This window comes from Mus caroli, chromosome 8, assembly GCF_900094665.2.
Source record: "Mus caroli chromosome 8, CAROLI_EIJ_v1.1, whole genome shotgun sequence".
In the NCBI taxonomy this organism is placed as follows: domain Eukaryota; kingdom Metazoa; phylum Chordata; class Mammalia; order Rodentia; family Muridae; genus Mus; species Mus caroli.
Window position 1 is genome coordinate 115,456,407 of NC_034577.1, and position 24,249 is coordinate 115,480,655.

General features: G+C 50.6%; 1 protein-coding gene across 1 annotated transcript in view; it reads left to right on the forward strand.

The window, feature by feature from the left end:
• The window catches only part of Galnt2 (polypeptide N-acetylgalactosaminyltransferase 2), a 117,965-nt gene that overhangs the window by 75,387 nt on the left and 18,329 nt on the right, over positions 1-24,249 (forward strand). Inside the window, exons 3-7 of the mRNA XM_021169564.1 lie at positions 526-679; positions 19,715-19,813; positions 20,035-20,102; positions 20,314-20,379; positions 24,122-24,243. Coding sequence (XP_021025223.1) covers positions 526-679; positions 19,715-19,813; positions 20,035-20,102; positions 20,314-20,379; positions 24,122-24,243 — 509 coding nt within the window. The remainder of the gene's footprint in view (positions 1-525; positions 680-19,714; positions 19,814-20,034; positions 20,103-20,313; positions 20,380-24,121; positions 24,244-24,249) is intronic.

The window sequence follows — 24,249 nt, forward strand, 5'->3', positions numbered from 1 at the left end:
CACACACACACACACACACACACTCACACTCACACTCACACACTCACTCTTCCCGAATCCTCCTCAGCACTGTCTCAGGATAACCTTGCCCTGGGCTCTGGTTTTGGACTCCCAACAGTCCAAACATTTATCCTGGTGGTGCCTGATTGCAGAGTGGAGTCTTTTATTAAACTTATACACATGTTGTTTCCTTTGCCTGACGGGGATTGTTTGGGGACATGACCCAAATTCCTGGGAAGGTAGGCAGACAGAGAACACCCCCTTCCCAGAACTCCATGGCGCCTGAGTTGCTGGCTGTCTTGCGAGACACTGAGTGAAGCATGAGCTTGGGCTTTCACTCTTGTCTTGCAGAGTCTTGGCTTCCGTGTGACGACGTTCAGGGCCCTCTCAGATACTCTTGATTACAGTTGTCCTCCTGTGAACGAACCAAGGCCACTGTCGCTCAACCTAACACTTGCTGCCGTCTCTGGCGACACTCTGGTCTCGTGTCCGCTTGTCCCACACCCTCTGCTTCACTTTTTCCAGGCAAAGTCCGGTGGCCAGACTTTAACCAGGAGGCATACGTTGGCGGTACAATGGTTCGCTCTGGGCAGGACCCCTATGCACGCAACAAGTTCAACCAGGTGGAGAGTGACAAGCTGCACATGGACAGAGGCATCCCCGACACCCGGCATGACCAGTAAGTCTCTGCAAGCATGCGGGGAGAGCTGGAGAATCATCTCCTCGCAGCACCGGATTTCCTCACCCAGGTGGTGGTGGTTGTCAAAGCAGGCAACATCCTGGAGTGAGTGAGGCTCATGGCTCTTGGCCGTCTGCAGGGGCGGCAGGCTGTTGGCCAGCAGAGAAAGCTGTATGGGCCTTGTGCATGCTGATCTTTTAGTATTTTTAAGCTGCACTCATAAAACACTTTCTTGGAAAGAAGAAAATCTAACTTCCTCTTACTGGGGACAGCTGTAGTCAGGAACATTCTGGAAACCAGAAAAGAGATTAACTAAGGTCTCAGAACAGGGAGGGACCAGGAGGACAGGAGAAGGTGCTGCACCCCCAACACTGTGGAGAAGGGCCGTCTGCTCGCTCCTGGGGAATTCAGGCCTCGGGTGGGGGCACCCTGACTCCGCCGCGCTCAGCTCGAAGCACTCTCAGACATGGAGACTATTCTGCCACTGCTTACAAGGAAAAGGGTACCGACATCCTTGGTCATCTCCCCCACAACTGTCTTTATGTCCCAGAGAATAAGCAGAGGCACTGGACTAGGAGGTGCTGACGACAAAGCCAGAAGGGCAAGCGAGCGTCTGTTTGACAGGATCATATTCCCCTCAGAGACAGGCTCTGCCGGATTTGTAAGGGAGTTTCTAGATTAGGTTCATTGCCACCGCGGGTCTCACCTCACGGGAGCAGCATCAGTGTGATGAGCTGGGGTCCCAGGCGGAATAGAAACCAGAAGCTAGCCGAGCTTCGACTCCTGGCAGATGTAAGGTGCCCAGCTGCCTCACGTTTCTGCCGCAGGAGTGCCGCGCCATGGTAAACTGCGCTTAGCATTGTGAGCCAAAATGCACCCGAATTTCTTCATGTTGTCAGATTATTTTTTTTATTTTTAGTCACAGGAGTGAGAAAAGTACCTAATCTGGGCTCTCAGCCTCAGGACAGAGCTCAGCAGTCAGGGTGAAATGTCACCTGGCTATCTGAGATGACTGAAGTTTGAGCTCCGTGTGACCGGTGAGCTTTGTCACCAGCTGGTGCTAGCTGGCTTTCCCACTAAGATTTCACCATGGCTTGCTCTCCTTTGAGCAGGAAAAGGTGTGGTTTGGGGCTTGTCAGCAGGGGGCTGGGCTCTGAGCTGCCGCCTCCCCTGTGAGCTTCTGAAATTCCCTCAGACTCTGCAGACAGATTTTCTTTCAGTATTTCTGGAATGATTGTTTACCCAAACTAATTTTCCTCCCAGGATGGGTTGATTTCTGCCTGGTCTGTGTCGGTCGGCCTCCTTTGCTGTGTTGAAGCCGTGGCGGGGTGTGTGTGTTTCCCCATTGGCTGAATTGGGGTAAATTAAATCCTGACAGGCATTGGCCACTTGTGTTGGCTCCGGGAATCCATCACAGGGCATCAGCGGAAAGTATCAGGCTTTCTCTTCAGCTCCCTGAGGTTTCTATAGCAGGGATGCCATGAGCCTTTCGTGTGAGAGCCTGGCTTCAACTCTGAAGACGTCACACAACAGAACTCAGCCTCCCATGTCTGTGGAGCTGGAAGCAGACCAATGAGAGCAGATTCAGGATGAGACACCCAGACCCGATCCGACTGGCGCTTCCGTCTGTGACTTCTGTCCCCTGCAGGATGGCAGGACGGCGATTGTTCTGTGCTCTTTTGGCTCACAGGACCCCCACCCCAGAGTCTTCATTCCCTCTGACCAGCAGCCAGTGGGAGCATGGGTGTTTATGGATGAATCGACATGGTGAAGTCCCGAGCCTCCAGTGTGTTGTTGTTTGGAGATAGCTTCTTTCTTAGGCATGGTTAAGGTTAAATAAAGTTGTGAGAACGGCCCCTGATCCACTGGAATCTCAGTAAGAGGATGAAGGGGAGGAATCAGGTAGGGGAAGAGAGGGAGATGGAAGACATTAAGAGTGAGATCTTCCCCTTGACCGTGTGAGGACATGGTGGGAAGATGGCCATCTGTCATCCCAGAAAGAGTCTATACCAAGCACCAACCCTCTGTCATTGGAAGGTCCACGTGAGGTAAACAAACGCAGACAGAAGAGAAGGCGACCTCCGCAGGCAGCCATGCGCAGAGGTGGCCCAGCAGGTCCTGTGTGACTCAGAGGTCACGGTGTCTGTGGGTCTGTGAGCCTTCCTGGCATCCCTCAGCAATGGATAGGATATGAGCTAGGCAGGTCTCTTAGATTCTGAGGCCACTTAGGAGTGCTTCTGTGTGGACAGTGTGCAGCTGCTTCCAAGCAGAACTGGAGGTTGGCCGATATCTCCTCTCTGCCAGGAGCTCAAGGTAATTTAAGATTTCTTCTGCTGGGACACCAGCAAGCCCTCATGGAAACACACCATCAGGGGTTTCTTCCTGCCAGCCAACCACCACCATTGTGTTTGTTCCACTAAATCCCACGGGACTGAGATCCTGTCAGCCTTCCGGTACCAAGTCGGGCTCAGGGTTCCTCTGTTTCGCTTTATCTTGAATTTCAAACATTGGGACTTTGAAATATGCTTGCATCTCAAACTAAAAGATGGTTCAGAGATTATGGTGTCCTGATCAGTTCCCCTCCCCACCTTCCCATCCCCTGAGGAGGAGCATCTAAGGAGGGTCCACCCTCCTTACAAACAAACCTGTCTGTTAAGCAGGCTTCCGAACTAGAGTGTCTCATCTTTGCTTAGTTTGCACAGCATGGTTGCTCTGCTCTGGTGCTCCGAGAGATCCGACGTAAACCCTTCAGAAGGTCTGGCTGTAAACAGAGCTCACACTTGGAGACAGTATGCTCCTGAGGGTGTCACTAGCTTCAAGCAGGGTGTTGTAGGTTGGTTGGGTGTTGGCATGCTGTGTGTGCTTGCTGTCCCTGGGTCATCAGCACTGGCCATGTTCTGTGAGGGCCTGGCTGGGACTGGAACTGTGTGCTGGTCATCGCCCCAACTCTACTGCTGTTACTCTGTCAAGTAAACACTGCTAATGCCAAGAATGGGGAAGCTATCACAGGAGCCCACCCGCCAGCACAGATGGAGGCCTATGAGACCTCGGACTTTCCAGTGTGAGGCTTAAGACCTGGGTGAGGGCAGTGCAGTCCTAGAGTGGCTGAGGAACCAGAGGACCCTTGGTCTTCAGCGTCTTGTATGTGTACACTGCTGGCCTGACATACTTTCGTTGGCAGGTGTCATTTCTCTGGTGGGGATGTCACTTGAGGTCTCCGTCCTGGCTTTGCTTCCCGCACACATTCTCGGACCTTCTATGTGACATGTATGAAGGCGCCTCTGGTTCACTCTGGTGCCTCTGTCGGCTCTGACAAGCCTTGTCATGTAGGAGGACATTCAGTCCTTGTGTGTTTGATATGTACTCTGGAGTTTAAGGCCAGTCTCTCAAGGTGTGCCGCCGAGTCCTGCTTGCTATACTTTCTCCTCCTGTTCTGCCTCTGGGTGTTTCTCTTACCAGTTAAAGTATCAGCTACGATAAACTAGCAGAGTTCAAGCTGAGAGAATGTTACATTTTGAACAGCACACCTCACCACCCCATCTTTCTTTATAAACACGTGCGTGCACACACACACACACACACACACACACACACACACACACAGAGAGTGTAATTTCAGCAAATACCCTTCATATCCAAGCCTTTCTTCCCATTCTCATTCCTTGTTCCTTCCCATCCAGCCTTGGCCACTTGTCCCTCGGTGTCCCTTAAGTAAGCGTGCACAGTGGTTCCTCTTGGCACCAGCTCCGAGCACTAGCTCCTCTTGGTGTGTTTCAGTTGTTTCTGAGGTGCTCCCCAGCCCCCGCTGAGAGTGCAAACCTCTTGGTTGGCCTTTGCTTCTGCATCTTTCTTTGCTCTCAGTCACTGTGCTTCCCACCGTTCCTGGTGAAGATAGCTGTGACTCGTTCTTTATGGGGCAGTTTGTCTTTGCTTATAGTTGTACTTTAAGATACTTCTCTATGCTTTGTAGTAATTTGTAAGAATGTGTGGACATTGTCTTCTGAGACTTGAGCCTGTTTGGGGTTTGAAGGGTCTGAGTGCCTGTAACTTCCTCTGCCACCCTTGTGAGCACCTCCTCTGTCCCCAAGGTCCTTGTCACATTCTTGTTGGGTATTCCCACTGGCCCTCTGCCCTCTTGCATTCTTATTTTTCATTCTTCTGTCTCCATGCATCCTGCGTCCCGAATGTATTAAGTCTGCCTGAAACCCTCTGTAGACAGAGAATATGTAGAATCGCCTTATTCTGGTAGTGAATAGGGACAGAGATACTCGAAGGCTATCCCTGGTGTTTCCATCCCCCAAGGAAGATAGGCTTTGCAGATAACGTAGGCAGATCACTCTTGTGCCATGCAGAACTGAACCACGGGTTGGGTTTCTGTTGGGTGGGAGCAGTCTGAAGTGTCCAGGCCTTTCTTCTTCTAGGAAGCTCCTAGGATTGCCACCCTAATCTCAGTCCCATTGTCATCAGCAAGTCCTGACTTGGGTTCTGGCCTCCTCTCCACAAGGCCGTTGCTCTGTTGGATGTATTCTGCCTGGCAGGTAAGGGGAGGGCAGCAGAAGGCTGGCCCCTCTCTCTCAGGGCATCTGGCTGCCCGCAGTCTCTCCAGCACTTCCGAGGCAGTTTCTGCCTCTCATCCCTGACTCTCTGCTTTCCATGAGTAGTTTCGTCCAGAGTAAAGAACTTTGTTGTCTCTGAATGTAGAGGAACCCCCAAGTGTTTCATTTAGTTCTAATTTAGCTGAGAATTCACAGCTCCTGCATTTCACCCTGAGCAGAAGTGTCATGAACCTGGGGACGGACGGCGTGGACATGGGGACGGACACCATGACTCTGTTAGTAGTTCTGTCACTTGTTACTCTCAGACCATGGTGAAAATGATCTCTGACCCCAGGCTTTTATCTGCAGTGCAGTCACAGTATAACCGTGACTGTCCCTCGGCTGTCAGTAAGCTCCGACATCTGTGGAAATATGGAAAGGCTTGTGAACCCCTGGCTTCTGTGCCGGTGTTGGTCATTGCTGTCCTGTGACCAGTGGCTTGTGTGAATCAGGTTGAGCAGACCGGGCTGTGCTTTGGGAAGCTTTGTTCTTGACTCGTGTGGCACGCCACGCCGACCTCGAGGACTGACCCTGGGTATGCTGTGTTGCTTCATTGCTATGTGGCTCTTTCTGTAGCAGATCAGCAGAAAAACAGGTTAAAGAAATACCTTTGAAACCATGACCTGCCTACTACTGAGGGAATCAGAGCAGGGAAAACAGACTCAGCAGGCTGGCCGGATAAATCAGGTCAATCCAGGCTGTCCTCCGTCGGCTGCCCATTTGAAAGCCTTCACTTCAGCATCGCCAAGCAGCCCCTGGTGTATACGTGTTTGTTTGCAATGCTGGAATTGAACCCAGGGGCTCACACATGCTAGGCAAGTGTCCCCCACTAGGGTACATCTCCAGACCTTTTTCCTTTTTATTTTGAGACAGGGCCTCACCAACTGACCTCGGCTGATTTTTGAACTCACTCTATAGCCCAGGCGGGCCTTAAACTTGGGATCCTTCTGCCTCTGCCCTCTGTCCATCTAGGCTTACAAATACATAGTGGTAGGCCCTGTTCTTTTGTCTTTGAAATGGAAAAGCCTTGTGTAGTGTATGAAGGTGGCAGAATGGCACGATACCTTTCTGGGTCAGTTGGCCTATACTGTATGCTTGGTCACATGATATGGTGTCTCTTGCTGATCAGCAGTCAAGGACATTGATTAATGAATGATCCTGTCTGTTGCTTGTTGCAAACCATGTGCCCTAGAGATACTGGACCTTGGTGATAGACCCCATGGTTGCCCAGAACCCTCACTTCAGTCTAAAAATTTAAAAGTTCAGACTTCTACAATAATAGCCATTTACCTTAATGATACCCAACCAATCAACCACAGGAGGCTGGTGTGGCCATACACATGTTACTGTGTGCATGAATGTGTGCGTGCCTATGCGCTTGAATAGGGAAGTGAGTTCAGAGGCACGTTGTGAGGACATTGGCTTGCCCTCTCTGTGTAGGCCCATTTGTGCCATGGTCACAGAAGGCCAGTGCTTGCCAGGGTAGCAGTGTGTCTCTCTGTTCCAGAGATCGCAGGGCAGGGCCTGCGGGTTTGTTGTCTGGAGAGGAGCCGATTTCCGCTCCCAGGATGGCCCCCTGGCTGCTGTGTGCTCCAGGAGAGGGAAGCAGAAGGTGGAGGTCGAACTTGCTGTGGAATGACGTGTGCCAAAAGCTGTGGTGCCTGGGCTTGCCTGTGCGCGCCTGCTTGTTCCTCTCGGGGCTGGTGCATCTGGCATCAGTGGCAGAGAGAACACAGCACGTGTCTGACAGGACACTGCAGACACACGGGCATGCAGGCTTTCTTCCAGCACGCCAGGCCCTTCTCATGCGTTAAGATTTGCTACCAAACGTGAAGAGAGTTGTCCACCCGTGGCCTTTTCTCTCTGTTATGATGTAGCCGTGGGGGACTGGGTCCTTACTAGGTACTGAGAAGGGGAGGGTCCATGACAGAGGATCTCCCTGGTCTGCGCAGAGCAGCCAGCATCACCTCTAAGGGGGCTGCAGCCACTAGGAAAGCTGTGGTTTGGGGGTTACCTTGAGGTCTGTCTTGCCATCTCCCTGCTCATGGCTGTTCCTGTGACTGGGGTGCTGGCTCTCTGGCCACTAGCAGAGTCCCTCGGCCACCCAGGATTCCAGTTTCCTCTGTTGTGGCGCCGGAGGCTGGCACACACTGGAATCCTCGGGCAGAAGCTCTGTGTCCTCATCTGAGGGCTTCCTTCCTGCATCATGCTTGACCTTAGTGGCGCCAAGCCACAGAAGTCAGGGTAACATAATGGCAATGACAGTATTGAGGACAAGCGTGCTGGCAGCCACCACTGCTGCTGGACGTCTCTCAGGCGGATACGAGCTGGATCTGCCACATCTTGTGTGGAACAGCCTTGAGTTGCAAAACCCCCTTGTCCTCCTTTCTTTAAACACTCCGAGTTTCTTAGACTGCTTTTTCAATTATTATTTTGAGGGTGTATTTTTTTTTAAAGTAGGTACGTCTGTTGTATTTTTTTAAAAAGCAAAAAGGAAACCACACCAGAAAGCTAAGAAGCACTCACAGCCTCTGAAGGCCGTCCCTCCTGACTTGTCCTTGTCCTACTGCTGCTCGATGCCAGGGAAGCCCAGCACCCATCTGCCTCTGAGCCTCACAGGGGAAGCAATTCCTGGGGTCTTTTTGTGGCCATAGCTTCCACTCTGTGTGACTTTGTGCCTCCCAGTTTATGCTCATGCATGCATCTCTCTCAGGGTAGACGAGGACTCCCTTTCTTTTGTCCGTACTGACCACATTGGGTGAGTGTCTTTAGTCATATCTTTTGCTGACTGATTTGAAAGAAGATATAACTTGAAAGAGCACCGTGTTGCTTGGTTCTGACAAGGTCCCAACGTTTATTCTGTGTAGGGCCTACGCTCTAGGCTGATGGAGACTGCCGCTTAGTTTGGAGTTCGGTTTCTAAGTCAGACTCCGTGGGGCCAGCGCCCTGGCCTTCTTCCTCTTCCAGTTTAATGGCTGTGGTAAATGACTGGAATGCCCAGAAGGCAAAAGCCTGCATCTCTTCTACGCTTCTGACTCTTTCATAGGACTTGTTTCTTACACTTCATCTGTGAACACCCACCACTCCCATGGCCATTTTAATCATGCTAATCCTTTGATGGCCTCTAAGAAATTATGTGTGGCGTGATGTTGGCATGTGTCGACCTTTCCTGTTACTTGAAGATGTCTGGAGAGTTTGCCTTCCCAGAAGACAGTGCTGTGTGTGCATTCCTACACTGAGGTCTCCAGCAGTCGTGAAACCTCTGTCTGTCACCACGTTGAGGAGTGGGTCTTCCTCCCTCCCATCTGTCATCCTTGTGAGCAGAGCTCCTATTTGTCTCAGATTCGCCCACAGTGGAAGAGGAAGCCCCGCTCACCCACTGAGTTCTGTACAGACTACTTTGTGTGTGTCCCTCTGCAGAACTGCCCTCGGATCCTCACATGGCCCTTGTCACCTTGAAATCACAGTTATTGTGTTTACCCTCACAAGATCAGGCTTTTAATATTCCCCTGGGGGGAGCTTGCCAAGATACACGAGCAGCTAAGACTTGAAGAGGGCGGAGACCTCTTCAGTTGTATCACTTCCAGGAACCTTCCTGTCGCCTACCCCCAAACTCTCTGGCTCTCCGCTGGTCTTCCATCGACGCTGTACCTGGGGTGAATGCATGTCTGCTCACTTCCTTCTGGAAAGTTCTGTAACACCAGTGCATTAGGGTCCGCCAGCCCCCTAGACTCCTCCCACATACCCACCCCATGAGCACTGAGAGCTCAGGCTGCAACGTGCCTGAGTCTCTGGCGTTCTTGTCTTATGAAGTATAGTGTTATTGTCTCAGCTATTTTTAAGCCTACTTTAAAATAACCAAAATATTGCTGTTTCCCACTTGTCTGAAGTTCTGCTCTAACTTTCCTTTTTTAACCTTGTACGTGTTTAGGCGACAGCTTCACAATTGTATGAAATTCTTTTTCTAACTGTCAGTTTAAACGTAAGCCATTGGTTTTCTGCCCCCAGCCCGTATCGTTCAGGAGCCAGATGTTACAGCTGCATGATGTTGCCCAGTACCTGTGGCCTTGTCATCACTGTCACTGACTCTCTGTAGCTAGGGATTTTGCTGCAGATATTTCTAAGACCATCACACACATTTCTTCCCACTTGGCTTCCACAGCAGCCTTAGAAAGTAGGTGCATTCATTATTGTTCCTGTGTTGTATCGCCGAGAGGACTGAGAGTTAGAGAGATCTGTTTAAGCTAAGGAAGTGGGGGACAGCATGAACACACCTGTCTGTAGGGCCATGCCTTCATGTCCTCACTTGTGTGTGTGTGTCCTGCAGTGCTGGGGCCTCCTGCGACTGGCTTTTTCCATATGTTCTGGGACGTGAACTCGGGTCCAGAGCCATGCCCCGGCCTCAGTCTTCTTACTCACATGTTTGTGTTTAAAGTACCCAGAGCTGTCTCGGAGTGCAGAACAGGCCTGCTGCAGCGGGCTGGTTGGCTGCCCTGGAAATGTTGCTCCTCCTGAAGTTTGGACACCTGCTTCTACATCATCACAGGCCTCTGCTCATTTCTAAGAAGATCTGTGTAACCAACAGCAGTGCTGTAATCTGGCACACGGGAAGTAACATAAACCCAACCGTTAAAAAGGACACATGCTCCACTATGTTCATAGCAGCCCTATTTATAATAGCCAGAAGCTGGAAAGAACCCAGATGTCCCTCAACAGAGGAATGGATACAGAAATTATGGTACATTTACACAATGGAGTACTACTCAGCTATTAAAAAGAATGAATTTATGAAATTCCTAGCCAAATGGATGGACCTGGAGGGCATCATCTTGAGTGAGGTAACACAATCACAAAAGAACTCACACAATATGTATTCACTGATAAGTGGATATTAGCCCAAAACTTAGGATACCCAAGATATAAGATACAATTTGCTAAACGCATGAAATTCAAGAAGAATGAAGACCAAAGTGTGGACACTTTGCCCCTTCTTAGAATTGGGAACAAAACACCCAGGGAAGGAGTTACAGAGACAAAGTTAGTAGCTGTGATGAAAGGATGGACCATTTAGAGACTGCCGTATCCAGGGATCCATCCCATAATCAGCTTCTAAACGCTGACACCATTGCATACACTAGCAAGATTTTGCTGAAAGGACCCAAATATAGCTGTCTCTTGTGAGACGATGCCAGGGCCTAGCAAACACAGGAGTGGATGCTCACAGTCAGCTATTGGATGTATCACAGGGCTCCCAATGGAGAAGCTAGAGAAAGTACCCAAGGAGCTAAAGGGATCTGCAACCCTATTGTTGGAACAACATGATGTACTAACCAGAACCCCGGAGCTCTTGTCTCTAGCTGCATATGTATCGAAAGATGGCCTAGTCGGCCATCACTGGAAAGAGAGGCCCATTGGACTTGCAAACTTTATATGCCCCAATATAGGGGAATGCCAGGGCCAAAAGAATGGGAATGGGTGGGTAGGGAAGTGGGGGGCGCTATGGGGGACTTTTGGGATAGCATTGGAAATGTAATTGAGGAAAATATGTAATAAAAATATTAAAAATTAAAAAACAAAACAAAAAAAAAAAAAAACTTATCCGTTGTGTAACATATTTACTTTGCCACACCATTCGGCCAGGCCGGAGTGGCACAGACAGGCTGTTTTGTGTTCGTTCCTTTTGTTTTTTACACTGCACTGGGGGTTGGGCCGGGTTTGCTAACACTAGGCCAGCGCTCTCCACTGAGCCCCAGCCCAGCTGCAGCCCCTATTTTCACTCAACTCGCCATTCTGTAGCTCAGCCTGACCTTAAGCTCCCCATTCTTCTGCCTGGGCCTTGTCAGTAGTGGAGACAGCAGCGCCCCCTCTGGCCCTGACGTTTAGTCTCCGGGTGTGTTTAGGTCTGTTTTACCCCAAGTATCCTCAGTTCAGAGTACCCGAGACTGAATCAGTTCCGAAGGTGAAGCTCTCTGGCTCATTCATGGTTCTAGAGGCTGCCGCTCTAAGCACAGAGGGGCCGCTGCTGCTGCTGCTGCTGCTGCTTGGCCCCTGGTGAGAGCCTGAGCTGACTTACAAGGCAGCCTTGGGGGAGCCGTGGGCAGGACCCCATGCTCCTGGCTTCCCCCTTCTTCCTGTAGACTTGTGGATCTTGAATCGTGCGGGTCTGTCGCCGTCTTTGACGCAGACACGGTTTTATTTACTAGCCGCTCCTTGCTATATTTTTTTGTCCCCCCAGTTGGTTGACAGAGTTTGTTTTCTGCTTATAACTCAGTTAGTTGCCATTTTCAGCAAGAGTAGTAATTAGACAAGTACTGGTTTAATACTAAGAGTAAAACTGCCCGTTTTTTAATGAGGAGCATATATGCTTGTCTCTGTCCCAACCCCTTTTTGTTCTGTTTGCGATCTGGGGATTAGATAGATTATGACAGTCATCTTAATTTTTGTGATTTTTTAAAAAAAAAAATTGTGTGCATGGGTGTTATGCCTGCACGTGTGTCTGTGTGCCACCTCGAGAACAGTGCCACTGGGTTGTGAGCCATCGTGTGGGTGCTGGGAATTTATCCCAGTTCTCTGGGAGAGCAGCCGGTGCCCTGGATCACTGAGCCAGCTCCCCAGTGCCCTGTAGTCATCCTTCCAATAGTCGCCATCCTTCCTTCCAGAGAGTTTAGTCTGGAGGATGGAGAGATCCAGATTAATCCACGCACCCAGGGATTAAACACCTATGTCTCTCGAGAGGACGCAGGTTTCATTCCCAGCGCCCATACCTGGCAGCTCACAAAGCTCCAGGGAATGCCATGCCCTCTCGTAGCCTCTGAGGACGCTGCACATACACTCACATATACGTAGAGCATTTTCATTTGCACAGTGTTGTCCACACAGGTCCAAAACCGCACTGGCCTGGGGTGGTTTCATGCTTCCCCCCGTTTTGTAACTTCTTGCACCTTTTAAGTTTTTTTTTTTTAAATGTTATTACACCTTTTTGATGTTATTTGCGTGCAGATGCACACGTGGCAGTGCACATACAGAAGTCAGAGGACAGCTTGAGGTTCTTCCACTGCCTGGCTCCCAGGGATTGACCTGCATTTGCCAAGCTTGGTGGTAAGCGCCAAGGGTTGAGCAGCTCATGGGTGCTGCCTGAAGAGATGCGGTAGTGATGATGTCCTGTCTATAGCATGGATGGTGACGGCCACCTCCACGCACCCAGGGATTAAATACCTGTCTATCCTTATCTCTGAAAACAGAGGATCCAGCATGGCCTGCAGTTGCCAGCTGATCTGTTTGTCAAGCGCAGAACATTGAAGGCATCTGTGGTCAGGCAGTTCCCAGACCTCCTGCTGGGCAGAGCTCAGGATCTTGGCCATCTGCTCCATGTAGGGAGAATGGCCACCCTACAGAGCTCCGAGGCTCTGGCATTCGGCCTGGAAGAGATAAGCACAGGGGGGAACGTAAGCCGCTCACCCAAGGCAGTTCATGGAAAGGTTGCCCTGGAGCTCAGCCAACTTAGATGTCAGAGGAGCAGAGCAAACGGAGGCATGGATGGCTCTGTGTGAGACAGGACTGGGCCATCCCACGTGTGGAAGCTGTAGTTGGAGGGCATCTGCGGCATCTGGGGGACCCAGGCAGGCATCTGGTCAAGCAAGGGAAGGAGTACATTGTGGTTCCTGTTGGCTGTTCTGCAGCTGAATGAGTTTAAAGGGACAGGTCTTGCTTTGACTCTCAGGAATGGCTCCAGCTCAGAGGGCAAGTGCACACTGCTGGTGAGGTGTTCTTAGGGAGATTAAGGGAGTGCTCACAGCACTGTGTAAGGCTGTTATTTTCTCAACGTTTTCCATTAAAAGCTAATGTCTGGAAAACGGAAGGTGGTGGAGAGTGGGTGATGGTCCTGATGAAAGAGTTTCACTGCCTCCTGCGATGGCTCAGCCTGCAGAATGCACCCCATGAGGCTCTGCAGGTTCAGACTTCCTCAGTGAGTTGGCACCACCTCCCCTGCTGCCCAGCCTGAAGTGTGCAGGGCCCAGCTACTGGCCCTGTCTGTGCTTTTGTGCTGAACCCTCAGCCTCCCAAAGGGCACTGAGCTTTCTGAGGCAGGGCGGTCAGTGAGGCAGGCTGCGTCTCATGCCGTGAGGTGATGAGTGCTGTGGTTTTGAACTTGGCTCCTCTGATGTTTGCAGTATGTGGTGCCAGGACTGTAGGGCGTGAGAAAGCTGTTTTAGGTTAATAATGGTGACATGAGATAAACAAACCCAGGGTGAATAGGGCTTGTCAGACCCTGGCAGCCAGACCTTAAGGAGCCTAATTTCAGAGCAGTCTGCAAAGGTCATTAAGTATTTTAGGGTTCGGCTCTCTGGTGTTAGAAGACCCAGGGCATTCTGGGTAGATATCAGGACTGGCTAGGAGCCAGCTGGGACCTGGATGTCCTGCCCCTGCTGTTGGGAGGGCCACTAAGCATTTTGGTTAAGCATTATATAACAGCTAGTTTGGTTCTTTTAACTGTTTTTTGACATCTGCCTCCATTTCTAATTCAGAAGTTATCAAATTGTTCACCTAGGCTTCTGGAAGATTCCATAGCAACCATCTTGAAATGTAGAGCTGTCTGTGCTGTTTTGCTGGGCAGAGCTTGAGACATGTATCTAGCTCAGGTAGGATGGGGTGGGGCTGTTTCCAGCAAGCCCATTCTGTGTATCTGACTGCGGCTGGGTCTTCCGTATGTGCCGTTGGCTGTGGTTAGAGACAGGAACTCAGCTTCTGCAATACACTGCTGCCGTGAATAGCATCTCTCCACACAGTGTGGAGGTCTCTCAAAAAAAAAAAAATACCACAAAACCATATCTTCTGATGACGGAGCCACATCACTCCTGGGGATTTACCTAGAGGACATTCAAGTCAAGATCACACAGACAGACACTTACACATTGACAATTACAGCAGCACTAGTCACAGCAGCCATGTTACAGAGGCAGGCCAGGTGCCATCAGCGTGGGGAAAGGCAAGGACACTGGGGTTGTTTTCAGCTGTAAAGAAGGAGCCGTCATGCCATTTATAGGAAAATTGATGCAATCATATTAGGTGAATAAGCCAATCTCAAAATGACAGACATCACACGCTTTCTCTTATTTGCGGATCCTAGACTTTATATATATAAAATCGTGTATGTATTTATGACAGGAAGGTAGAAATGAAGCCATCTAGGTTGGAACAGAGGAGGCGCTTGGAAAGGGAGGGAGAGGTATATGGGAAACAGGCTTAACACAACTACATGTGTATATGAAAACTTAAAAAATCGTTTTTACAAATGAGTCTAGGGGTAGCTGCCTCAGCACAGCCTGGGACTCTTTGCCTGGCCTGCTTGGTTACAGGTTACAATCAGTGTTCAGCAGAGCCAGGCACCTGCATGTGACTCAGCTCTGGGTATCCCGGGTGAGCCTGCTATCCCCTGGCCAGGTCCGGCTTTGTGATGGTGGTCAGCTGTCTGTAGCTTTCCAGCAGCTGCTCACCCTGAATGCCAGCTCAGGAGTGGGGAAAGTGTTTCCAGCTCTGGCTTGGCTAGCACTCCGGCCACACAACAGGCTAGATGACTGTTCCAGACACTTTGGAAACATTGTATCAATTGCCAAGGCAGCCACTGAGATGACAGATCTGTCTTCCCCCAGCTGAGAGGAACTGTGGGTCAGAAGCAGGGGAAGGAATTGGGGGTGGGGGGTGGGGGAATTCAGGCTTCCAGCGAGCCACTGCCTCTGCTCAGGGCCTACATCCTCCCAGTGTTCCTGTGAAAACAGTCCTCACTGCACTTCCGTGCCCCAGCTGGGAAGCTGAAGGATCTACCTTAAGTTCTTCAGGTTTTTGAGACTTCTGACTGTTAGCACGCTGTAGAGACTCACACGTCGTCGGGTGAGTGGCAAAGGCAGAAATCAGACCAGCCACAGGGCTCCTAGCTGCATTATCTTCCCACCTCAGCAGCAGGAACAGACCTCAGCTCAGGACAGAGTGGGGCACATCTCACTGTCTTCACAGAGCCAGGAGGCTGTTCCCTGTTCCCAGTTCCTCTTGGCAGAATATAGAACTCCCTACATCTCCAGGTGAGGACTAAATTCATTCAAGTCAACTTGGTTCCTTATATGGGGTAGCCTGGTCTCTTCCAACTCAAGGTGGCAGAACCGTAGGATAACCCTGAAGCAGAAGGAAGTGAGGGAGGGAGGCAAAGTGAGCAACCCAGAGGAAACAGAGGACTGTGTGCAGCTTCTCTCAGATGCGCCCCCAACGATCTTTAACAAAACCAGAAACCTCGGATTGGTTGTGTGTTCGTGAGACACCCAGAGCAGCTAAGATAATAAGACAGTTGCAGGTACATGTCTACGAAAAGAAATGTAAATGGAATAGATATTTTTCTAGGAAAATATTACCAAAATCACTCAAGAAATAGAAGGCACGAGCTGGGCATGGTGGCACACACCTGCCATCTCAGCTCTCGGAAGGGGAGAAGTAAGACGTTGCGAGGCCTTGGGCTTTCAGTGGGGTGAGATGAGAGTGGGAGGGAATCACGGCAAAGGGTGAAGAGCGTGGGGTGACTCAGTACACGGTTACCGGTGCTCCTTACTCCTTGACAGGAGAATAGGCAGGGACAGTGTGTGTGTCTGCTCCTAGGTGGGAACCTCCACAGTGTGACCTGACTACAGCAGGGTTGTGTGGCAAAGCTATGTGCCCAGGCGAGCAGCAACTGTGTGTCCTCCCCATCAGCTGAGTCCTCGGAGGTTGATACCATGCTGTTTAGGGATGTATATATGCCTTTTCTGTGTGTGATTAGTTAAAAGCATACCTAGGAATGACAGTGCACCAAACCTGGGTTAGAGGTTCCCTCTCCCGACACTGGGGGTTGGAAAGGGCCTGAAAGGGTGGTAACTGTTGCCTGTGAGCTGCTGTAAAGACAGGACCACAGAGTGAAGGCCCTCCTGCTTGTCACTGTCCCTACACGAAGCCAGTGAGCTACATCACTAATGTCCTGACGTCTGTCTTAATTAGGGTTTCCATTGTTGAGAAGAGACACTATGACCAAGGCAGCTCTTATAAAGGACAACATTTAATCAGAGCTGGCTTACAGGTTCAGAGGTTCAGTCCATTATCACCAAGGCAGGAACATGGCAGCATCCAGGCAGACATGGTGCTGGAGAAGAAGCCAAGAGTTCTACATCTTGTTCTGAAGGCAAACAGGAGAAGACTACTGTCTTCCAGGCAGCTAGGAGGAGGGCCTCGAAGCCCACCCCACAGGGACACACATCCTCCAACAAGGCCACAAGTAGTGCCGCCCCCTCTCCCACGGCCAAGCATATTCAAACCTATGAGTCTATGGGGGACATTCCTAGTCAGACCACCACAGTGTCACGCGGGGTGAGAAGAAACCCAGGGACCCTCACCACCCTTCTGACCGTACCGTTGCTAGGACTTGACCCTCCCCTTGGGTATGGACATGTTCTGGCCAGTTTCTATCCTGTGTATTCCTGTGATGCTCGTGGATAACGCCAGGATCAGTAACATGTATTACTGGCCACCGTGACATGTAATAATCTTTGCAAATGACCCAATGGCATTTAGGATCATTCAGTGTATGTCTGCAGCATCCGTCTGTCCCTGGGAGTCAGCTGGAGCTTTGATTTAATGTCAGAAATAGGAAAGCCAAGAGAAAGGAAAACCTTTTGTGTGTGTGAAATGCGAGGCACATCTGGGAGAGGCAGGATCCTTCTGGAACTCTTTAGCTAAACTAAGGGTTTTCAAAATCTTTTAATTTGACTTTTTAATTTCCATATATATATATATATATGTATATATATATATATACATACATTGTATTTATGTAATTTTCCCTAGCCCCTTCCCTGTCCTCTCTCAAATCCATGCCCTCTTTCTCATTATTGTTACACACACATACACACACACATGTATATAAATACAACCTGCTGAGTCCATTTGGTGGTGTGTGTGTGTGTTATCTTTATGTGTCTGACTTGTCAAATTGCCATTTTAGTGGACAGGAAGCTTCCAGAATGACAGTGCCAGTACCAAGTCTTTGGAGCCTCTAGTAAACCAGGGCCCAGAGTGGGCTTCTGTGTGTGTCTGGGAGAAGAGACTCCAGCTGCCTCGTTCTCTTGCTGTCTGCTTGCTCTCCGTCCCGCTTGGCTGGGAGGAAGCACCCTACAGCTGATGGACTTGTAGCAGCTGCCACCCTGGTTCCCACTGCCTCCAGAGCAGTTAAGACTGGCTGACAGGGCCAAGCAAGACTCTTTAAATGCAAAATTAATTGCTTCTCTTTTTAAAGCGGTTTGGCTCCCCCGGGGCCTCATCTGGGTTGAGTGTGAGGCTTATCTGGATCTGTGCACACACTCCACCCGTGGGGTGTGAGATCCTTCAGCTTGCACTCCTTACTCCTCTTCCTTAAGAATGGGATCCCGCTGAAGCGCCTGATTGCCCAGACCCGAGCCTGAGCCTTATGAATATGCAGAGGAGTTTTAATAAAACGCTGTGTAGCAGCAGCCTGCTTGTTCCAGCAAATGCTTCCAGAGCCCCAGGAGACTTCCAAAAGCTCCTGGAAGATGAGCTTCCTGCAGAGATGAGGAGAATGAGAGACTGGGGCGTGATTGGATGGGCCCGGAATCCAGCGCTCTGAGAGTGAAAAATGCTATCTATCTTCTCACGGACCCACTCCGCCCTGTGGGTCCCTGGAGTCTCCCAACCAAGGTCTGCTGGCTCAGTCACTCCTGGGCTACGTGGGGACCTGGGTACAGAGGGTGGTGAGCCTCGAAGCACAGAGCCTCTCCCTCTTACAGCATTACAGATTAGCCTCTTGACAGTGAAGCCATTTGGTAATTTGTTTACAGCTGAAACTTGATAGATTCTTCGTTCATCTACCTTCCTGCTAATTTTTATCAATTGGCTTGTCCACGAAGGCTCATCTACAGTGAGATCAGATGCTAACTGTAGAATTCGTTCCCCAACTCCCCACAAACAACTGCTATACAATTTTTTTGTGTGATTAATTAAAAAGAACGTACTATAATGACTAAAATTAACCAACGACGCCCCTTCTGCAATTGCAGCCCTAATTGCTTTATAATTGTGCTGCTTTTCTTGCTGCTGCTCACAGTCTGCAGGGCTGGGCTCCTCTCGTCAGTCCTGGGGAAGCATTCATCTCGGGGCGCCTGCCTTGCCCTCTCCACACCTCTCTGCTGGTGTCCGGCGGCTGCTATGCCAGCATCTCATTCACTGCTCAGCAGTTGAGTGTTGAGCCCTGACTGAGCTCCAGGGTTCTTCCAGACTCCACCTCCTTTCCCACTGATTTCCATTCAAGATAACTGGGGGAATCTGATGAGCAGCAGGGTAAACTGAGTCTTCAGTGTGTTGGACCCATGGAAGGCTCTACCACCTGAAGAGATGACAAGGGCAAGGAGGGGCCCAGAGGCAGGGACTGGATTTGTGGGTTCCCTCCTCTGTTCAGTCCACCCTGTCAGCCCGGCTGCTCTGCTGGGCTTCTTCTCAGTCTGGTGTCACTGGCATCACCATTGACCACTTGAGACTCTGGCTACACTCAGACACAGCTGACAGTGTCCCAAGGCTCTGACAAGGTCTTCAACCTCCTCGGGGAGTTGTGTAGAGACTCTGGGACACTGCTCTCTACCTGCATCCCCAGCGTGGCCTGGAAGAGTCCACGTGAGTTCTGCTGAGCTGGGTCTTACTTTAGTGAGTATTTTGACCATGTTATACTTGAACATCCTCATCAGAAGAGGCGTGGCTTTAAAACTGGTCTCCATTGGCTCAAGTGTAAGGCGTCCACAGTCGACGCAGAGGCCCTGTGCGGCTTGCCATCTTTGCAGGCCTACGTTGTTACGGCCCTGTACTTGAGACAATCCTAAGGTGCCTGCCCACCTGCCAGTCCGGCTTCCATGAACACAGCCTGCTCTTCTGTCACCAGGTTACTGGGAGGAGGCCTGGCAGGCAGTATGAAGGACGGCAGGCAGTGGGTCCTTTGATACTGTGAGAGCCAATCACCCAATAGACCCCTTGCCTGTTGCAGGCAAAGCACAAGGTGAGAAGAAAGCAATGGCTGGCTGGCGTAGGTCCCCCCAAGGGAAAAAAAATGCTGAGAACTGAGGCAGGCGTGCGGCTGAGGAGTGTCTGTCTGGAAGTGGGAGGCTATTTCACTGCTTTAGAACATGTGCCTTACATGTTAGAAATCTCTTCTCAGTTCATACAGCTTGCAGAACGCCCTTGTCTGTAAGCAGAACCTGGCTGTAGCTCCTGCTTCCATATGTGCGTCTGTGACAGAACCTCCCACAGCTGGCAGGCTAACCGCAGCCTCTCGGTCTTGGCAGCCCACTCTGCTTATCGAGCAGGGATGATCCGTCATTGCGGGGTGTGTCCTTTGTTCACAGGGCCGGTCTCTCTGTTTCCTCAGGTGTCAGCGCAAGCAGTGGCGAGTGGACCTGCCAGCCACCAGTGTGGTGATCACATTCCACAATGAAGCCAGGTCGGCCCTGCTGCGGACGGTGGTCAGGTGAGGCCAACGGATATCTCCCAGCGTCTCATGGGAAGTGTTTGGGGCACCTGACAATGACTGCACCTCAGGTGCATCAGCTGGGGCTACAGACAGGACATCAGCTGCCAAGCATGGGGTAGCTGTTGGCTCCTCAAGCCAAGGCCGGGGACCAAAAGAGAGAGGAAACTTCCAAGCAGAGCTCCGCCCTTACAAGGCTCCGTCCCTCTGTCTTTCCTCAGTGTCCTCAAGAGGAGTCCACCTCACCTCATCAAGGAGATAATCCTGGTGGATGACTACAGCAACGACCGTGAGTTTCATCAGCCTTCCTGGTTTGGGGTGTCTGGGAAGAGTGACCTAATACAGTCTGGAGTGGAGTAGGGACCTAGGGGCAGGAAAGAGATGTCCTCCGGAGACCCCGGGGGCAGGACTTTGCATAGGTGACCAAGTATGTGGCCTTCCAGCTCAGAGCCCCGTGTAGACTCAAGGATCACTATCGTCCACCTTTTTTCTCTCCTTAGCTGAGGATGGGGCCCTCTTGGGGAAAATCGAGAAGGTGCGGGTCCTCAGAAATGACCGGAGAGAAGGTAAGGAGGTCCCCCCTGCTCGTCATTTGTGAAGCAGCGTGTCTCTGCCCTCGTGAGATGGTGTGTCTCTCAGTGCCTGTGCGGTGATTTCTCGCTAGTGTGACAGGTGCAGTTTAAAGAAAGAAGTGTTTATTCTGGCTCGTAGTTCCAAGGATGCAGTCCACCATGGTGGCAAGAACATGAGGCAGCTCGTCACGTGGGCCCACAGCAGACAGACAGATGGGTGTGAGAACTCATGGGTCCTCCTTACACAACCAGGACCCCGGCCCAGGAGATGCTGCCACCTACTTCTGACCTAACCTTAGAAAATTCCTCTCAGACATACCCAGATGTCTGTCTCCTCGGTGATACTAAGTCCTGTCATGTTGACAGTCAAGACCGACCATTACATGCCAGCCTCTGTGTGAGTGCAATACCCTCTCTTGCTCCAGAGGGAAGAAAAGAAAAGAACGCTTTTATTCAGAATCAAATATATGGAAACACAGAGCGAGTCAGATTGTTCCAAATGGCTTCTGTGGTAGAAGAGGGGCCGTGAGCTTAGTCACAAAGTACAAAGTCCTAAGTCGGTACATAAACAAATATATTGGTAGGGACATTAATTAGACAGATCACAATAGAGCGGAGGAGCCTCTGCCGTGGTGTCAGATGTATTGTGGTTGGTGGTTAACCGTGATCTGCTGACAATCCGGCGGTCATATACACTGGAGATGCTTGGTCCTATATGAAGCTTGGTACCGAGTGGGCAGGCCGCTGGGGCTGAGAGCTGGCTCAACAGTTAAAAGAGCACTGGTTGCTCTCTGGGAAGACCCGGGTTCAAGTCCTGTCTGTAACTCCCAGTTCCAGGGGATCCAGCATCCAATCCTTGTCTCTTCAGGAAGAAGGCACATGGTGCACAGGTACACATGCCTGTAGGCGAAATATGCCCATACACATACAATTAAAATTTAACAAAAACAGTAGCGGCCAATGACTTACGACCTGCAGCATTCAAACTTTCCCTCAAGTTCTAGTCAGTATCGATCTTCTACACAGATATGGCTTCTTCAGATTCCAGTTCCCACCCACCTTCCTTAGCCCACTGAATCTGCTTCAGGGGAATCTCAGTTTATGTGTCTCTCCCTCCACCAGAGCCACCCGGGAGCCCTGTCTCAGTAGATGCAGGAAGGATAGTCAAAGCCTAACTTAATTGGAATTGTTTCTACATGAAGCCATATTTTCAAATCACATTTGTATTTACACATTTGGAAAATTGACTTCTGTCATCTGCCTGTAAAGTCCCATCAGTGGCTTGGCTGCAAAGGTTTAGAGAAAATGTTAAAGCCTAGCTATGAGGACTACAGTGTCTCCATGTTCCAGGCATGCCATAGAATCACAGATTCAACTTTGACAGCTCACTGAAGGAGAACCGTCCCAAACTGGGAGAGAGAGAGCTGTCATCTCATGCTGATGTGACACTGCAGACGCCAGCTGTCAGTCTCATCTGTGTGGGAAGCTATGGGAACAACTGCCTTCCCACAGCCAGGTCTGGAAGCCCCTTGGGGCGTCTTGGGTGTGCTGCTGCTGTTTGGCCTCACCCTCTTCCAGTTTCCAGCAGTTACAGAGAGATGCCACTCTGGGCACTCCACTGTGTGAGGCTGACGTGGTCCCTCCCTGGTCGGCTCAGACTCTCCTCCAGGTCTCCGTGTGTGGCTCCAGGCACAGCAGGAAGGTGTTATTGCAGAGATCTTTTTTTCTTTTAACTTTTTTCTTTTTCCTCTTCTTTCCCTTTTCCACTTTATGCGTGTGGGTGTTTTTTCCTGCGTGTATACTACATTCAAACTTGGTGCCTCTAGAGGCCAGAAGAGGGTGTCAGACCCCCTAGAGCTGGAATTACATATAGTTGTGAGCCGCTGTGTGGGTGCGGCAAGTCAAACCTAGGTCCTCTGGAAAAACAGCCAGTTCTCCAGCCCAGAGAGAATCTTTTTCTTTTTAATATTTAAAAATTCCATGTGTGTATGCATCTGAGTGGGTAGATCACATGTGCAGGTACCCATGGAAACCAGAATAGGGCATCAGATCCCTAGGAACCAGAGTTACAGAAGGTTGGGTGCTGCGAACCAAACATGGGTTCTCTGCAAGATCAGTGAGTGCTCTTCACCACTAAGCCATCTCTCCAGCCCCCAGGATCTTAAAAACAAATAATTAATTAATTTTAAAAAATCATGTATTAAACAGTGTGTGCTTTGCACTGTGCTAGACGCTAGAGAGTGCAAGGATAAATTGTGACAGTTATTCTTCCTGCCCCTCGGTGCTTGCATTTTAATTCTGGAAATGAATACACACATGAAACTGTCATGCAGACTGCTAAAGATTGCAGGGCAGCACATTAGTCATGGAGGGCTCCGAGCACTGCGATGTCACTGATAAGACTGGTAGCCTTACCGTCCACTCGCGTCTCAGCACCACCAGCTGGGGACCGAGGCTTTCGCATGCGAGCTTGTGTGCAGAGGGGTGGGCTCGACCTCTCAGTCACACACTTGGTCCTACACGTGACGAAGGTGCTTTGTTTGCACACGTGCATTTGGGGCAGATCCCCTATTTGTCTAACAGTTGAGTTCTAACTGTGGACCTTCTGCAGTTTCTGTAGGAGGGCAGAGGTGTTTTCCACACTTTGTTTACCTGGCAAGGCTCAAATCCCAAACCCTGTGCCCATTGGAGGAGAGAGCAGCTGAGGCCTCTCTGCCCCTCCGGCCGTGGCCGTCCTTGGGCTGCTCTGCTCCTGTGGCCCCCTGAGCCAGGAGCTGTAAGCCACAGGCTTCCAGGACTTATCTCCAGATTGGGGGCCTTCTTTTCCTTTCCAGCATCGGTAGAAGCCCTGCCCTTGATCTGCTGACACCTCAAGCTGAAAGGACTGCACTGCAGCAGAGGGGAGGGCAAGCCCATGCGGACCTGGGCCTTGCTGTGCCGTTTCTGCTTTCAGGCATTGAATCTCCTCAAGTTCCCTCTTTGAGTGACTTCTCGGAAGCCCTTTCAGACAGTTTCCATTTATGTTCAGCTCTGCAGTTGTAGCGGTTACCCGAGGAAGGGTTTGAACGGCTTGGAGTTGGAAATCTTGTCTTTTTACCCTGATGTAGCATATAGTTGATAAGAGTCATTGAAAATCCATTTTTCTTGTTTATAAAGGAACTTAAAATACTCGTCCTTGCTCGTTGTAAGGAGCCCCATCCTGCCCAGGTGCAAAGTGTCTTCTGGGCTCAGTACATGGCGAATGATAAGACCTGAAGTACCTGATATAATTGATCACAAGCCGTTTGGGCAGAATGGGGCCAAAGATGACCCTGGTTTTTGTATCACGGCCACACGGGTTTGACTCAATGCCCTGTTTCTGAAGACAACGCTGTTTTCGATGCAGTTGCAGGCCCACCAGACCTGGCACCGTTAGCTCTCAGGGTGTGGTGACACCTTTGCTATCCCAGCCAAGTAGGGACCTGGAGCCTCGACAGCAGGGTGCTTTGAGCCATCCTCTGGGTATTTGACAAGGGTGATGTCTATTAGATGAAGAAAGGCCTTTTTCAGGGACAGTAGCCTTAGGAAAGTTATCTTTCCCATCACCTGATGAGCCGTTTGAAGTCCAGCCTGGAATCTATCCCAGTGATTGCTGGCGTACAGCTCCTCGGTGATGAGGCACAGGGACTGCTAGCTGTGCCAGGCCAGCTCTCAGGTGGAGCTCCCACCCCTCATACACTTTGAATTATCTCCGCAGGTCTAATGCGCTCTCGGGTCCGGGGTGCAGACGCCGCCCAGGCCAAGGTCCTGACCTTCCTAGACAGTCACTGCGAGTGTAACGAGCGATGGCTGGAGCCACTCTTGGAGCGGGTTGCTGAGGTGAGC